The following is a 12,983-nucleotide window of genomic DNA, read 5'->3' on the forward strand; positions in this document are numbered from 1 at the left end:
TGCTCCAGGGATCGGCACAATGCTCAGTACTTCTGATCTTTTATGTTGTAAAAATGAAGCCCCATCCAACATCTACCACCCTTCCCTATGGCATGGGCACTGGCCTCAGGGCCTCTGGGCTCAGCACCAGCCAAGAAGCTGCATGCCCGACTGCCCACACCGAGATGGGAGGCTGCAGAGCAGCCCTCAGTCCTCCTCAGACAGCTGTAGGTCCTGAAGCTCGTCCTCCGGCCCCTGGGCCAGCCGCCACAGCTCCGGGCGGTCCAGCCCTGCCCCTGTGTCTGGGCCTCCATCTGCAGGGAGGGACAGAGGCTACATAAATTCTGCTTTATCAGAAAGAAGCCAACTTTGAAGATTACTCATCACTAATTAATGACAGCACTAATTAATTTATTGGTACCACTACGAGCCAGCAGGAATGGAGCGGCTGGCCTGGTATCCCCAGGGAGGGGCGTGGGCCCGGCTTAGAGTCTTCACTGCAGCCCTGCCCACCCAGCCAGGCGAGCCCAGGACAGCTTTGGGCTCTTGGACAGAATGCGCTCAATGGGCTATAGCATCCCTCACTTGAGGAACCACTCACCCTCTGAGTTGCTGGCTTCTTCCTCTTGGCCACTACTGCCACCATCATCTTCTTCCTCTTCCTCTTCCACCCTCTGCCGAGCTCTCAGGGACCCGGGCATCCCTGGGGACCAAGAAGAGGCCAGGGAGTGCTCCCAGTAGCATGGTACGGGCAGCTAAGGCAGGAGGGTTAGGCCAGGCTCACAGCCCCGCACCTGCCCTGCCTTCGGGCCCCCTTCCTGAGTGGAGAGGCCTCAGAACTGCCCTGAGTGGTGGGAGCGAAGTGGTGGGGAAAGGGGTAGCAGGACCAGTAGCAGGAGCCCAGCAAACTTGAGCACTGAGGTGGGTGCAGGCTCCTTCTCTGGCTCCACGAGGTGTGCAGGGAGGCTCTCCGGGCCCACTGCCTCTTCCCCCAGGAGCACGCAGGGCCTCACCTCTCTCGAAGTCCAAGGTACTGTCCTCTTCATCACTGTCCATGTCAAAGAGGCCCTTGAATTCTACCTTGTCCTCGTCCTTCCTGTCCCCCACCTTCCTCCGCTTTATCTCTGGGAATTTCAAGTCTTCCAGCTGGAGGGACCCAGAACAACAGCAGCAGGTCCGGGTGGGCAGGCGGTCCTGAGAGCTCACCCCAGCTGACCTTATGTCTCAATGGAACCCTGGCCACAGCTGCTGTGTTTCCCTCCCTCAGATTCCCAAAGACAGGTTTTTCAAAACCTAGGGTCCATTCCCTTCGTCCCCCCACGCAAGGACCCTGCTCAGCCTCTTTTTCTAGCTGACTTGGTCAACAGCGCTGGGTAGGGTTCCTGGACAGTGGCCCAGTAGCTGGGTGAGGAGGCCCTCAACACAAGCTGGCCACACACTGCCATCAAAGCTGCGGCCACATCCCTGGCTGCAGACCCACCCTTTCTGTTCCCCAATCCTCAGCCAACATTCCCATGACAGATGGTAAACCCATAAAGGCACCAGGATGTGGACAAAGTCACAGGTATGTCCCTTAGCAAGAAACTGTCCCTCAGGTCACGCCACTTGGCAGCCACTGGCTAGGCCCCTCCCTCCCCTGCCCACCTGCCCCACCTGATGTCACAGGTTGGCCTGCACGGCACTGTCGGTCCAGCTATCCCTGAAAGCCCCCAGCCCATCGGGCCTGAAGAGGAACCCCCTCTCTGCCCTAGCACAGCCCTGGGGCCTCTCCCAGGGTCACGGGGAAAGCCCTGGACCCTACCCAGGTCTGTGTGACAGCTGCGGCAGCCCTGCTGATCCATCCCTAGGACTGTTCTCTCCACAACAGTGCCTCACTGCACCCCACCCCCAAGTCTTCAAGTCACAGCCAGGGCACTGCGTCCGGGTCCCGGAACAAACCAGCCAGCTGTGCCCACACCCCCCAACCCCCAGCCCACCATACCCGCTCTTTGCCACTGATCTCCAGCTGAATCTCTCGGCGCCTCAGCTTCTCCCACTGGCTGTAGTACTTGGCGAGAGGAGTCCCCTCCTCTCTGGTCTGCTTCTCCCAGGCGTCCTGTAAAAAAAGGTTTATGTCCCACACTAGGCAAACCTCCAAGCCTCAGCCACATGCTGGCCAGTGCCTCCCCCCAGGGTCCAGGCACCAGTCCCCAACTGACCACAGCTTGCTGGTCAGCCACGCTGAAGGGGGCCCCCTGGCGGCGGCTACTGATGTACTCTGTGTTCTCCTGCACCTTCTCGAGCAGCTGGCGCATCTGCCGGCAGTAGTTAGCCACCTTGCACTCCCGGAGGAAGGATTTCAGCTGCGAGAGGAGGGGGACTCGGCCTAGCTCCAGGCACAGGGCTGCTCTGCACCCCATGACCGGTCCTGGGCCTGTGAGAGCCACACACGGGGACCACAGGGAGGTGGAGAGGTCCGTGTCTCACAGCCCTAGAGCACTCGTGGGGGCCAGAGGCCCGCCAGCAGGGTGGATGCTCAGCAAGGGCCACTGGCAGTGAGGCAGCATGGATCTACCCTTCAGGCCAAACCCCACTCACTGCCTGTCCCTGTAAATAAAGTGGTATTGGCACACAGCCACATTCACCACTTATGTACTTCTCCGGGGTTTTTTCTGTACTTTGATGAGGGAGTTGAGCAGTTGTGAGAAACCCACAACTACAAAATATTTACCGCTCACTCGGCTCTTTACAAAAAAATTTGCTGACCTGTTCACAATCCTGGGACCTCCAGCCCAAAAAATACAGCCTTGCACACAGACACACACACGGTATCTGGACAGGCCTCTGAGCCAGGTATGAGCAACCCCATCCCCACTCACCAAATGAGCCTGTGACTAGTCGGTGGATTCTGCCAACCAGGGCCAGACAGACAGGCAGTGTCCCCTGGCCCTCCCATGAGAGGCACAGAACTCCCAGAGATGGAAAACTTCCCATCTAAGCTGAAGCAAACACACCCCACAGGGCATCCAGGAAGGGCTTCCAAGTGGGAGGACCCTGCAACACGACTGCCAGTATCGCCTGAAGGACAGCTGAGGCAGGGCCAGCCAGGGCTCCTGTCACCCTGACCCAGCCCATCCTTCACACCCGCACCAGGACCACCTGGGAGAGCGTGCAGTCAGGAGGCCAGCATGATGCAGGGCTGGAGGGCCAGGCCGGGTCCAGCCAGCTCAGTTCCAACTTCCCCAGGACAGCACTCATCAAGGGTCTGGTCCCTGGGCTGTGCCAGGCTGGGGAGGGGCTGGCCGGTCCTGGGGTCGCCGCTGACTTGCCCAGGCCAGCCCCACCCCTCAGATTCCGCAACCTGTACTCCTACCCCCACACCACAATCACGGGGATCCAGCTGCCAGACGATGCCTGTGCAGAACCCATAAGCCAGCCAGGCTCTGCTACTGGACCTGTGTGGCTTGTGACAAGGCTGCCTCCCTCTGGCACATGCCAAAGAGGAGCTGAGCCCACTATAAGTCTAGTTGGCCATGAAACAGGCCTTTGAGGGATCTGGGTAGAGAGGGGAGCCGGGAGCACACACCTGCAGGACGGCAGGCAGAGCCAGCTCGGGGAACGCGACGCTGTGGGCCTGGCCCTGCAGGTACTCCAGGGTGAGGTCATACAGCTGCTCCACCAGGCCATCCTGAGGCAGCAAGGGGACAGGAGAGCGTCAGGGGACATGGAGCTCCCTCTCCAGGGCAGGGAACCAGAGCTCATGCCTCCCCAGGAGTCTCAGGCTCACTAGGGCTGAGACCAAGGAGTGCCTGCTCCCCAACCCTGGGAGACCCATGAGGGTCCACGCTGAGGCTCGGGGGGTCAGCTGTCCACATGTCTGCCTCCACACTCCACCTGCAAACTGACCTCAGTGCCCTCTGGCATGAGCCACCCCCACCAGGGCATTCCCCAGCCTCACCCGGTACGCCTTCTCCTGCAGGTTGGCCTTGGACAGCTTCAGGACCACGGCAAAGTTGATGGGCTTGGAGCTCATGCGCCCCGGCCTCCTATTGAAGTCGACCTGCTGAAACACCTGCCCCACGACCACATCACCCAGCCTGCTGCCTCCCACACCCCACCCGAACCCTGGGTTCTTGCCAAGCTATCGAGGCCAGAGACAAATGACCGATGCAGTGCCAGCCCCACGGCCCCACAGACACCTCCCACCTCCGCCAGAGTGTGCTGGCCTCCCAGAGTTCTGGCCCCCAAGGGAGTCCTTTCGCACCAGAGTCGGGCCCTGGCCCATACGCTGCACACACACCGCTACTGACCCTCTCCTAAAGCTGGGCCGGGAAGCGGTAAGGATGGGTCTGGGGACAATGGCTCCCTCCTGAACAGGGCCACTGTCCCTGCAAAGTCTTCACCCAAGACGGTGTCCCAAGGCCTGGCCCCGGCCCCAGGGGTGGATCCGCAGGAGTTAACACCCAGGGACAGGTCTCAGGCAAGGGCCCGAGTGGCTCTCCCTCCCGTGTCCTTCAGAGACCGCAGGCTGCACATAGTGACCTTGACCTTAGCAGCCCCCACCCCAGCCCTGGTCTGAAGGCTGGAGGCTACCCAGTGAGGAGCAGAGTGGGAGCCATGCCTGGCCTCATAGCCTGGGGACCCCACCACCACCACCACCCAGGGGTGGTCGAGGGTATATCCCTGAGGGGGACAGAGAGCTGACACTGGGGAGGCCTAACTGGGGAAGGCCACTGACAGGCAAGACGCTTCACAGCGGAACTTGGCCTAGCTCCAGATGAGGATCAGCCGTGAGGGGAGAAATAACAAAAGGGTCCCTGGAGAGCACCGCCCCTTCTCTAGCCTGGCTCAGCCTAAGGGTCGAGGGCAGGTGACTTTGCACAAAGGGCTGCTCTCAAGCCGCCTTCTCACCCAAGCAGGGAGACAAGGCAGGGACTTCCTGGAGGCTGAGCACTTTGCTTTTGCCTCTGGTTTGTTTTCTCTGGGGACGACAGGCCTGAACCCTGGTCTGAGAGGTCGTGGGAGCTCAGCTTCAACAAGCCAAGGCAGGGGTCAGGAAGAGAGCTGCGAGAGCTGCGCCCAGGAAGCAGAAGGGACCCTCAGGAGCCTATGGGCAGGGAGGGGCAGGTGGACAGATGCCCAAGGCTGGCCTGCAAGGTGGAAGGCACACAGCAGGATGCCAAGCCATCAGCCTCTAGGGTCAGAGGTCATCGAAGGGGCGTGGGTATTTCCAAAGGACACTTGTAAGAGCACAGAAATGCAACACCCCTGCCTCAGGGACACCAGACAGCAACGCTCCTGGGGCTCCCACCCCTGCACCGCTCGGGAGGGAGGTGCAGCGCACAACCCTGGCCACATGGAGACACTGCGTTGGGTATCCACTGGGTGGTGCTGAGGCTGCCCTGATGGGAATATGAATCCTGAGTATATGGTGGGCTGGAGCCTAGCCCCCAGCGGATTTCTCAGCTTTGGACCACAGCCCTGCCGTACCTGAGCCACGTGCCCAAGCACACACACAGTCACACATACACACGTGCACAGGTGTGCATACACAAACACACGGGTGCTCAGAGAGAACACAGCTGTGGAGGCAGGCCTGGGCTTCTGCCCCAGTTCCCCTGCCCACTCCCATCTTGGGCAAATGCCCGTATGGGCCCAGCTCCACGTCCTGAAGCCAGCACCCTCGGGTAGGCCCAGCCCCTCGTGGCCGCTCCTGGCCACCAGCAAGCGCAGCCAACCAGGAAGGGAGCAAGTGCCGAGCACGCCGGCACGCGGGAGAGTCACCCCGTGCCCCCCGGCAGTCCGCAGTGCAGGAGGCACCTCCAAAAGCGGTGCGGCCCCGCCCTGCGCCCGCCCGCTCACCTCGAGGAGGAATGGCAGCGCTGGGATGAAGGTGCCGGTGCTCTCCGAGAGCAGCGCCAGGGTGCGCACACAGTGCATGCGCAGCGGGTAGAAGCGGGCGGTGGGGACCAGCCTGGGGGCACGGGAAGCGGCAGTGAGCAGAGGCCCCAGCCTGCGGCCACCCCCCAAACCGGCCTCATTCTCCTGACCCAGCTGCCACGGCCCCTCCCCTCCCAGGGGGCTCCGGCCACAGAAGAGCCCCTCCCTACCACCTGTCAGCGCCGGCGGCCGCGCTGCCCTACTCGAGTCCCGCCGCACTTGAAGCCCACCTCCCGGGCTCAGGAGGGTGGGGGCATGCCACCCAGGGTTTGACCTGACCCCACCTGAACTGGGGGGGTGCTGCTTCCTCAGGCCTTTGCTTCCTCCTGCTCCCCACTTGCACGGCTCCCCCTTCAGGAGCCCAGGAGTGACCCTCCTGGCTGCCAGGACTCCTCCATTCTCCACCCCCAGACACACTGTGCCAGACCCACTGACCAGGAACACCAGGCTGATACACCCAAACTCCCTCCAGACTGAGCCGGCACCCTCTAGCCAGCATCCCCTAGAAGACATGTGCTGCACCCAGCAGTTGCCCTGACCTGGGGCATTCTCTAGTGCGAGGCCCTGGGCTATCAGGGTCACTGCCCAGGCCCGCCTGGCCTCCAGGACCCCTCCCTGTGTAACCCTGACCTTCAAGGCAGCTTCCTATAACCTAGTCCCCAGATGCCCTGTGTACACTGGCCCTGACCCCATACAGTCTGAGTAACCTGGCTCTGGCTTCCTTTGGGGACCCTGCCTACCCAACTCACTTGATGCAGCCGATGACAACCTGGGAGAGAGGGTATATCAGGGGCTGCAGGGCTTCGCTGGGATGGATGGTGCTGAGGACGCGGCCCCACAGGCAGAGGCAGTGCACAAATTGCCAGTTGTACACTGACTGGTAGGTCTCCTGGGCAGAGTGAAGGCCACCTCTGGTCACTCCAGACATCTCGGGAGGGCCCAGTTCCCATCAACCACTGTGTGCACAGGGTCCCAGCCTGCCAACCCCCTAATCCTACCCACTGGCCCTCAGAGCTGACCCCACCCTCCACCTACTCCCACAGCCCCCACCAACATGCTGGGTAGTCCCTCCCAAGAGACAAGGGCTTCCGGGATGCCCCAGACCCTTTGCTGGGGCAGGCTCCTAGCTGGTGCACACCTTCTTCCTTGTGGTCATGGCATTGCGCAGGTGGACAGCAAGCTGGCGGATGTACAGGAAGGCGTGTTGGTAGGCAACACCTGTGTCCAGGGCAATCAGCTCTGTCAAGGTCCGCTGCATGAAGCTGATGAGGGGCAGGGCACTGGGGGAGGTGAACTTGCAGTTCCTCACGTATGTGATGTACATTTGCTGCCGGAAAGACCTGGTCAGAGCCGTGTCCGACTCCAAGCCACCACCAGACACCTGGACCTTTCCCCTGCAGCCCGCCTGAGCCTGCTACGGACCCCTGCCCCTGCTCAGCACCTGCTCCCTGGGCCCCCACTGCTGCTCGTCCTCCTCAGGGGGGTGCCCGCTACTTGGGGCACAGAGTCTGCAGTGCAGAAAGGAGAGGTCCAGGTACCTGGAAGGGCAGGTACCAAGGAAGGGCGAGTCGCAACGTGAACACCCAGGGGATGGGCGAGGGGACCCTGAGGGGCTGGAGGCAGAAAGGCTGGGAAGCCCTGCTGAGGCCAGGCCTATAAAGGGGGGACCAGAGGGTTCCTGTGTGGAGCAGGCCACACCAGAGCTGGGCAGCAGGGTCCCTGTCCCTCTCCATACCCAGTGTCCTTACCCACGGGAAGAACAGCTATGCAGAGCAGCCCACATGGAGCTCCAGGGGGCCAAGGGCTCCCATTCCTCATTCCCGACCCCATCCCCCACTTCCCAGAGAGGAGACCATGCCGAGGGCCCAGTTCTGCCCTGAGCCACAGTGCCAGCATGGGGTGCCGACCACAGAGGCAGCTTGCCCCGTCCTCAGGCAGACTCTCTGCCTAGAGCAGACTCGGGGGTACTGCAAGCAAGAGGCCCCAGACCTGCTACCTTGAGGACAGGGCTCAGGAGCGCATCCTTCCTGTGCCGGCACACTCTGACGAGGACCAGGAAGGCCAGCACACGCAGCGTCTCCTCACCGGTGCTCCACAGGGCCACCATCCTCTGCAGAAGGTGAGACACCACTCCTGCCCCAGGTGCCCCAAGCCCTCTGGAGGCTCCTGGGGTCCTGCAGGGAGACTGCCCTTCCCCTCACACCTCAACGGGAGCCATGGGTTAGAACTCCGTTAAGGAGAAACAAAAGCATACACAGAACACCCCCCCCTCCAGGGCACAGCACCCAGAAAATCACCTCTGGCAAGGGGTGGGGACATGGCTGAGGGAAGCTACATGCCCCCAATCACGCCACCACCGGGAGGGCCCGCGCACCTTGAGCAGCATGCGGCACTGCTTGGGGAAGGTCAGGTAGTAGAGCACGGAGCTGCTGATGTGCCGGAGGACGGCGGCTGCCACTGTCACCTCTGCCACACAGGCCGCCAGCTGGGGAGGCAGGAGGGGTTGGTGTGGGCAGGGGCACAGGGGTTTGGGCAGGGACCGTCAGTCCAGGACACAGGAACGATGGGACCACTGGGCATGGCCAGGCCTCCCCCCAGCCAGAACTGCACCTGTGTGACGGAGCTCAGGTAAGCCTTGACATCCAGCCGGAGCCTCCCCCACCGTGGGCTGGCAGACGGCTGCAGCACCCTGCAGAGAGGGGACCACACCACCTGAGTGAGCCATGCTGCCCAAACATGAGCCACTGGGTGTGAAAAATGCACCCAGAGCCATGTCCCATCAGTGCAGTGTCCAAGACACGGGGCACAGGGGCCTGAGGGAGACCCCCACCCATGTCTCCCCATGCGAACTTCAGGGAACCCAAACAGCAGGACCAACACAGGATGGACCAGGACGCCCTGAGGTGCCCAAAATGACGCCTGAGGAGGCACGACACCAGGCCCCATAGGCCACCCCACCTGGCTAGAGGGCCGAGAACAACCATCACCTTTGTCTGAGCCGGCCGTTTCCCCAGAGTCCCCAGAGGGACGCCCAGCCTCCAACTCCCTCCCGCAGACCTCAGGCGCCCAGGGCACCCTCCCTGAGGTCTGACCCAGGTTATCACAAGCTGGTTTTCTCTGGCCCATACATGCTCTTCGAAAGCCAAGTCATCCACATTTATGACTTAGCTTCACCAAAAATCCAGACTCTGGCCTCTTTCGAAAACCTGAAAGACCTGGCTGTCGTGGCTGACATTCCTGAAGTTTCTCAGAACGCAGCACACAGTACATGCTCATTGAAACTTGCTGAAACATATGACAGAATAAAGCGCAGGAGCCCCTGAAAGCCGCCCCATCAGCTGACACCAGCTGTCCTGCACCCGCAGCCAGTGGCCCTGGCCCAGGAGGCAAGGCCACCCACTTTCTCCCAGTCAGGAGCCTGGCCCGTGCCAGCATCACTCACTCAGTGCCTGTCCCCTCCTCCCCTCAGCTTCCCCACCCCTTCAGACAGGGCCTCCTCCGCATGGCAATCCCCCCTGGCCCAGCAGTCCTTTCCCGATGGCCGCCACCAGACCCAGGTACTGCCATCTCCGAGCCCACTGCTTCCCCCAGCTCCCCAGACCCCTTCCTAGAGACTTCTTCTTTAAAAGGTATCTGGGGTGAGTCTGGCCCTCCAGGCCCCTACTGCCTCCAGGCCCCTACTGCCTCCAGGTCATGTGGCTGCATAACCCTCCCAGCCACAAAGTGACCCAGATTCTTCCAAATGTCTGCCACTCTTCTCTCCTCTCTGAAGACCTATCACAGGCTTCTCAGCACAAGCTGCCTCTAACAAGCTAACGCTCTCAGATCCAGCAGCCATGAGGCCCCAGTCTGCAGACAGACCCACACGCCATCCACAGAACAAGGGCAAGGGCGGTGAGCAAGTTACCCATCTAGAGAGAACAGACATCTGGCAACGTGGGGACGCAGAGCTAAGCACACACTCTGTGGCCCCAGAGAAATTCTAGTCAGAGAATTTCCCTTTTCAGAAAGGAGAGAGATAGGAACAAGGGTGGGGACTCCAAAATGGCCTGAGTATACCCTGCTTCCCAGGAGCCCTGCAGAGTCTGGCTCTGCCTCAACAGCCCTCTGTGCCAGCTGGATCTCGAGAGGGTGCCAGGTCACAAGGCCTCTGCCCTCCCCGGTGCACAGCCCTGACCATGTCCCCGCCATCCTACCCTCTTCCTCTTACCTGCCATTCTCCTTTGGGACTTTTCCAAACAGCAGCTTCTGGAGGCAGCCAAAGAGGTCTCTGATGCAGAAGGTGACCAGAGCATTGAACACTGCAAGGAGGAGACCACAGGTGCCACTCACAGAACAGAAGATGGAATGGAGGGCATGCATCCTGGGTCCCTTCACCCCAGCTCACCAGCACTATCTGTGACCTGGAATCTCCTGGCCTCAGAAACTTCTTGGTCTCCTTGGGTGGTGGCTACAGCTGCTCGAAACGCCTGCACAACTTCATGGAACAGCTTTGGAGTAAGGTGCTGCTAACGGGGCAAGAAGACCCAGAATGTCGATGGCACAGCCATGGTGCTGGACACAGGAGCCTGCTCTTTGACAGAAAGGCACTGCTCGCTCACATTCCCAGATACAGAGCAGAAGTGGGAGCAGGGTCACTGAGCCACGTGCAAGGAACAAAAAGAGCAGTCCTGAATCCTTCCAGAACAGCAGGGAGCCTGGCTCAGAGACCGTCGGGGAGGGACGGAGGGTCCCAGATCTGGGCAATGGCCAGCTCCAAGTGGTATCTGGAGTTCAGCCTTACCATCCTTTCCTGTCCCGGCAGGAACCACAGCAAGACCCTTGGAAGAAGGGTCCTGGCTCTACCAACTGCAAAGGCATAGAGACTACATCCTGCTTACAATGGGTGCTGGGGAACAGGAAGCCCAAGAGAGAAACTGAGAGGAAGGGAGCAGTCAGAGAACCCAGAATCTCTGACTAAAAGAGAACGTAATCCCAGAGTCTCCAGTGCACCTTGTAATAAGCCTCTTTTGTGCTGAACAGGATACCAGCGCTCAGAGACGGGCTCCTCCCACGTGCAAAGCCCCAGGGAACTGAAATGAGGCAGGGAAACAATCCTAAAGGGGGGCTGTCCATCTACCCACCCTACGCCACTTCTTACCTTTGCCGCCTGCTTCCACCTGTCAACCATGGCGAGGGTCACAGGGGCCAAGTCCCTCTTCTTCCCATTTGGTCCTCTGGGGACGTTGTCCTCATCGTCCTCACCTTCCCCCTCCTCACTCACTTCCTGCACCAGACACAGAGGGCTGGGCTAGAACAGGACGCAGAGGCCACTCCCCTGCGCTCTGCCCGACTCTGCCCAGGCCCTCACTTCCAGCACATCTGGCAAAGAATGGAGCGGCTCCTCTTCATCCTCGGAGCTGTCTGAGTCACTGAAGTTCAGCAGGCTCTGGTCATTCTCCTGGAGGAACCTGTAGAACTCTGGGTCTTTGTCTTTCAGACGAGAGAGCTGGTCCTTGTGCTCTGACGCACGGCCTTTATGCTGCCTGAGAAGGTGAGAGGTCATCAGGTCCAATGGGCAGGCACAGCCATGCGGGTTGAGCGGGTGTGAGTTTTTTCCCTATCCTTCATGCTGTCAACTTGCCAGCCTCCTCAGAGAAACTACCTGGCTTAGTCTGCTCCCTCCACAACCACTACCACCCATCAGCAGCAGGATTTCCAGGAGTAAGTTTTCGGCAGCTCTCTCCCCAACCCCAAACTCACACAACCGACAGCATCTCCATCCGTACGTCTCAACACGGGCAGTCTAAACCCAACACCTAAGGTGCTAAACTTGTGGTTCCCACAAACTTGTTCTGCCCATACCAGCTCTACCTCAATTATAACTACCTCTCCAGGTAAGAAATAATCTGTCATTCACTCCCACCACCATACAATGTCATCTCATCTCATCAGGAAAACCTTCTAAACCCCTCACGCCTCCTCTCAAACCGGCACCACCTCTCAGTTCTCTACATTACTATAGTGGTCTCCTCGTACCTCCATCCCTGCGGCCTACACCTGTTCTGCACACAATCACCCAAGGAACCGTTATGTGTCACATGACAATACTTCACCACTCAAAACCCGGAGATAACTGTCCGTTTCACTGGGATGTCTCACCCGGCCCTTCACCATCTGTCCAGGTTCATCTCCCGCCAGTCTCCCCCTCACTCCTTCGCCACCCAAGGCCTGCTCCCACTTGGCCTTTGCGGGACCTGCCTCCTTGAAACACAGAAACTCTTGCCCTCTGCCAGCCCGGCTTACTGCCTCAGGGCTTTGCCCAATTATCACCTCCTCAGATGGCCTTCTCCACGCCACTCAGCTCAGCAGCAGGCGCCCCCAGCTATGCTCCCTGACCCTCTAACCCCTTCTGCTTCTCCTTTGTGTCCACTTACACACTGTGACTCACCCAAGACTGAGCAAACTCTCCTAGGACAGAAAGGGCCCGGCATGTTACCCACGCGCAGCGATCATCTAAAGAAAGGCCTGGCACAGAAGCAAGCACTCATTACATGCGGCACGAAAGGATGAAGGGGCCAGAGGCCCCCAAGGTCAGCTCCTCGTGGGGCGGTGGGCGGGGCGACGATGGGGGTTCCGCTCACACACGTCCCGTGGGAGCCGATCCGCTCACCTGGCCGAGGGGCTCCCGACCGGCCCATCCGGGCTCCACGCGGCTCCACATGCCGCCCGCGGCTCCGCTTCGAGGACTCCTTCGGGCTCCGATTCGGACTCGGTATCAAAGCCCGAGGCCAGGAACTCGTCCACCGTCAGTTCCGCCAGACGCCTGCGGGTCACGACTCTCAGCCAGCCTGGCGTGACCCTGCCCCGCTGCCCCAGGAACGCGGAGCGGCGCGAGGAGAGCCCCTCTGGACAAAGCGCCCCGCCAGGAGGCTGAATCGGTCCTCAGATCGCCACTTACCGCTTGCGGCCCCGCGCCGTCGCCATGACCGCCAGCCCGCAGCGTGCGTCCCACTTCCGGCCCCAGAATGCCTTGCACTGGCCGCACTTCCTTCGGACTGGCCCCGCCCCTGCCCCGTCGCGCCCGGCCAGGCGGCTCTACGGTT

At 60.7% G+C, this 12,983-nt stretch overlaps 1 protein-coding gene across 2 annotated transcripts; it reads right to left on the reverse strand.

Moving 5' to 3' along the window:
* Nucleotides 1-22: 22 nt before the first annotated feature.
* NOC2L (NOC2 like nucleolar associated transcriptional repressor) lies at nucleotides 23-12,965 on the reverse strand. 2 transcript variants are annotated; one of them, XM_036882723.2, is made up of 19 exons: nucleotides 12,839-12,965; nucleotides 12,551-12,703; nucleotides 11,249-11,423; nucleotides 11,039-11,164; nucleotides 10,286-10,403; nucleotides 10,109-10,199; nucleotides 8,509-8,587; nucleotides 8,273-8,383; nucleotides 7,895-8,008; nucleotides 7,037-7,225; nucleotides 6,648-6,787; nucleotides 5,821-5,932; nucleotides 3,917-4,030; nucleotides 3,545-3,646; nucleotides 2,178-2,321; nucleotides 1,961-2,074; nucleotides 993-1,125; nucleotides 581-682; nucleotides 23-293 (listed from the first exon to the last, which is right to left on the reverse strand). In XM_036882723.2, the coding sequence occupies exons 1-19, from the start codon at nucleotides 12,862-12,864 to the stop codon at nucleotides 187-189; spliced, it is 2,250 nt and encodes a 749-aa protein (XP_036738618.2). In that variant the 5' UTR covers nucleotides 12,865-12,965; the 3' UTR covers nucleotides 23-186. The 2 variants fall into 2 exon arrangements, with proteins under 2 accessions (XP_036738618.2, XP_036738616.2); XM_036882721.2 differs by having other exon boundaries at nucleotides 10,286-10,406.
* Nucleotides 12,966-12,983: the final 18 nt, after the last annotated feature.

Source organism: Manis pentadactyla, chromosome 4 (assembly GCF_030020395.1).
Source record: "Manis pentadactyla isolate mManPen7 chromosome 4, mManPen7.hap1, whole genome shotgun sequence".
Classification (NCBI taxonomy): domain Eukaryota; kingdom Metazoa; phylum Chordata; class Mammalia; order Pholidota; family Manidae; genus Manis; species Manis pentadactyla.

Coding starts and splice junctions, on each gene's coding strand:
- NOC2L (XM_036882721.2), bottom strand. CDS start 12,864: ATGGCGACGGCGCGGGGCCGCAAGCG. Junction 10,407..11,038: donor GGTGGAAGCAGGCGGCAAAG/GTAAGAAGTGGC, acceptor TTGCCCCGTTAG/CAGCACCTTACTCCAAAGCT. Junction 10,200..10,285: donor CCAGGTCACAGATAGTGCTG/GTGAGCTGGGGT, acceptor TCCTCCTTGCAG/TGTTCAATGCTCTGGTCACC.